General features: G+C 41.7%; 1 protein-coding gene across 4 annotated transcripts in view; it reads right to left on the bottom strand.

The window, feature by feature from the left end:
- ncor2 (nuclear receptor corepressor 2) overlaps positions 1-2,634 on the bottom strand; it is a 115,859-nt gene that overhangs the window by 84,739 nt on the left and 28,486 nt on the right. For all 4 annotated transcript variants that reach the window (XM_017306696.1, XM_017306695.1, XM_008417496.1 and 1 more), the window contains exon 3: positions 1,881-1,996. In XM_017306696.1, the coding sequence (XP_017162185.1) occupies positions 1,881-1,996 (116 nt within the window). The remainder of the gene's footprint in view (positions 1-1,880; positions 1,997-2,634) is intronic.

The raw sequence follows: 2,634 nt of genomic DNA on the forward strand, positions 1-2,634 counted from the left end.
ATATATAATATGATGGTTTCCATCTTAAAAAAAAAAAAGGTAATTCCGTGCTTCACTGAAGAAGTTACAGGAAGGCATCTGTAGTGCAGAAAAATGGACCAACTCATTTTTCTGGGAGGCTGCCAAAGCACAAGTGACTGAATGAAGTGTGTCAGTGAATCAGAAGCTGGTGGGTAGCATTTGAAGTATGGTGTGCTTATTTCCCTGCAGGGGCCGAGACCCAGCGTTAGCATGCTGACGGGCTAGGCTAATAGCATCACCGGTGTACAGATTTGTGTATTAAAATTCAGACTATAATCCCATCTGATGCTCAAAGACATCAACACAACAGCCCTACGTTGCTACAGAGTCCCTCTACCGTCTGCTGCTACCACTGCTGTCAATCCTGGAGGACCCGGTCCTGAAAAGCTGCCACTGTTCCAACACCTGGACGTGAAAACAATACTCGGAGCTCATTGCTTGCTGAACACCTTGCATCTTTTGATGCATGCAAGAAAATATTAAGAGGGAAAGACAAACTGATCCGAGGAGACATTTTCTTGTGACGCGTTTCTCTGCGAGTCATGCAAAATTCACATCCTGCACATGAATCATTCATAGGTGCTCATCAAGTCTTGCCCTCGAAAACCCATCTCTATTTAAACAGTGGAGAACACTGCCAGGTACAAGCCCCGGGAATGCAGAAACAAACTACTAGTCATTCGCGATTTACAGTTGGTTTACTGAAGATGGAAAATCTCTTCAGGCCCCCATTGCCCTGCAGAAGCGTTTGACACAACATTATGAAAGGAGAACAGCTCGCGGCTACCAATTACATAAGGATTACTCTGGGGGAGGCGGGGGGTTAACGAGCAGAGGCTTTGGTAGAACAATGCTGCAGAAAAATGCAGATGGGATGGGATGAGGCTCTCCGTTCAGCAGGCAAACCTAAACATGAACTGATTTGATAAAAATAAATCAAAGCAAACCGCAACATATTAGCACAGACAAGTTGATTTCTGACCAGCTACATCAACGTTGTGTAAAAAAAAAACTCATTTCTCTTCAGAACAATTACTGATGGATAAAAAAAATATGGTGCCACAAACTCGGTGGGAACAGAAATAAACACCACAAACACCCTAAATTAATGGATATTTGAAACAGTGAAGATGCAGTCAGTTTCATAAATTACATATCAAATATGGATCAATCAGTAAAGTACTTTTAGAGACTTGCCCTCCCTATGGAGAGTGTCAATGGCTGGACATGTGTCCAGTTTTCCCCAGATTATTTAGAGGCGCAGGAAAACTTTGCAGGCGTTTTCAGTTAACTAGCTGACGACACCACAAGTTTCCAATTAAACTTTTTTTTTTTTTTTACAATATTGTTATTTTCTGAAGGTTTTTATTTTCTTCAAGCCATAATCATCAAAATTTCAGGAATTAAAAGACTTGAAATATTTCACCCGATGCGCGATGTTTCTGTATAATATACAAATTTCACTTGCTGAAATAACTGACCATATATTTATCATGACATTAAAACTTTTTGACATGTATCTGTAATCACAGCCATTGTACTTTACCACTTGTTGCTTTACAACATCTGCAAACTTCTTACTAAAACTTCAGCTGACGTACACAAACAGAATTGTGACATGGGAGCCATCATGCATGATTTTCTAAAACAAAACTTTTCACTGCAATTACAGCTTAAAGTCTTTTGGGGAACGTCTCTACTATCTTTGTGCTTTTCTAAGAAATGGATATGCATTGATCTAAGCAAGGGGTGCACAACTCTAGTCTGGACTCTGCCTGCCAACACATAGAAATTTGTGGTTGTAAAATACAAGGAGTATGAATACATTTCAATGAACTTAACAAGTAAACCGCTTCTACCTTTCATTCCCAGGCTGGAACTCTGAAAGTAAGGAAGGCCGACGGCGATGCGGCTGGGCCAGATGAGAGCTGTAGTCCCTGGCATGATGGGAGTGGTAGTCGACCAGCCCCACTTCCTGGAACACATGAAGAATTAACACAGTTTACAACTTTATTAAAATCATCCCATTTACATATATTTCTTTCTGTAACCCCTTACATGCTTTATGGCATATATTCTCAAGCCAGACATATTTGTCGCGCAGCGTTTAGCCATTCGATATTCTCTTTTATCCACTGGCTTCTTAGATAAATAGGGAGAAACATGCAGCTACAGTAAACCTGTGCCTTTGCCATTCGGGAGCTGCAGGACACAGCCCATCAACCCACATCTGGTTGCGAATGTGATGACAAGTGGGAGCGGTGGGATTAGCAACAGGTGTAACTGTGGGAATCCCGGGGGATAAAGATTTGAATTCTCCAGTCATGCAACAATAAAGCGAGTTTCGGCAACAGTGGAGCTCATGAATGCGTTCACCGCTCAACAAGAGGCACGATCGTTTGAAGCTGGTCCGCACATAATCCTGATAATTAGGACATGTTTGCGAAAACATAGAGAAAGGCTTTTACGCGACTCCACAACATGATCTTTAAACCCAAAACATTTAATGAGGGGAAACCGTTCCGGTGTGCCGCCTTCTAAACTTAGCAATGTTTCTGTTGGACTGAAGCCCTCTCCTGTTTAGAGAACCACTTTGCTCTCTAGATCTTCAAT

Source organism: Poecilia reticulata, linkage group LG9 (genome assembly GCF_000633615.1).
Source record: "Poecilia reticulata strain Guanapo linkage group LG9, Guppy_female_1.0+MT, whole genome shotgun sequence".
Lineage (NCBI taxonomy): Eukaryota > Metazoa > Chordata > Actinopteri > Cyprinodontiformes > Poeciliidae > Poecilia > Poecilia reticulata.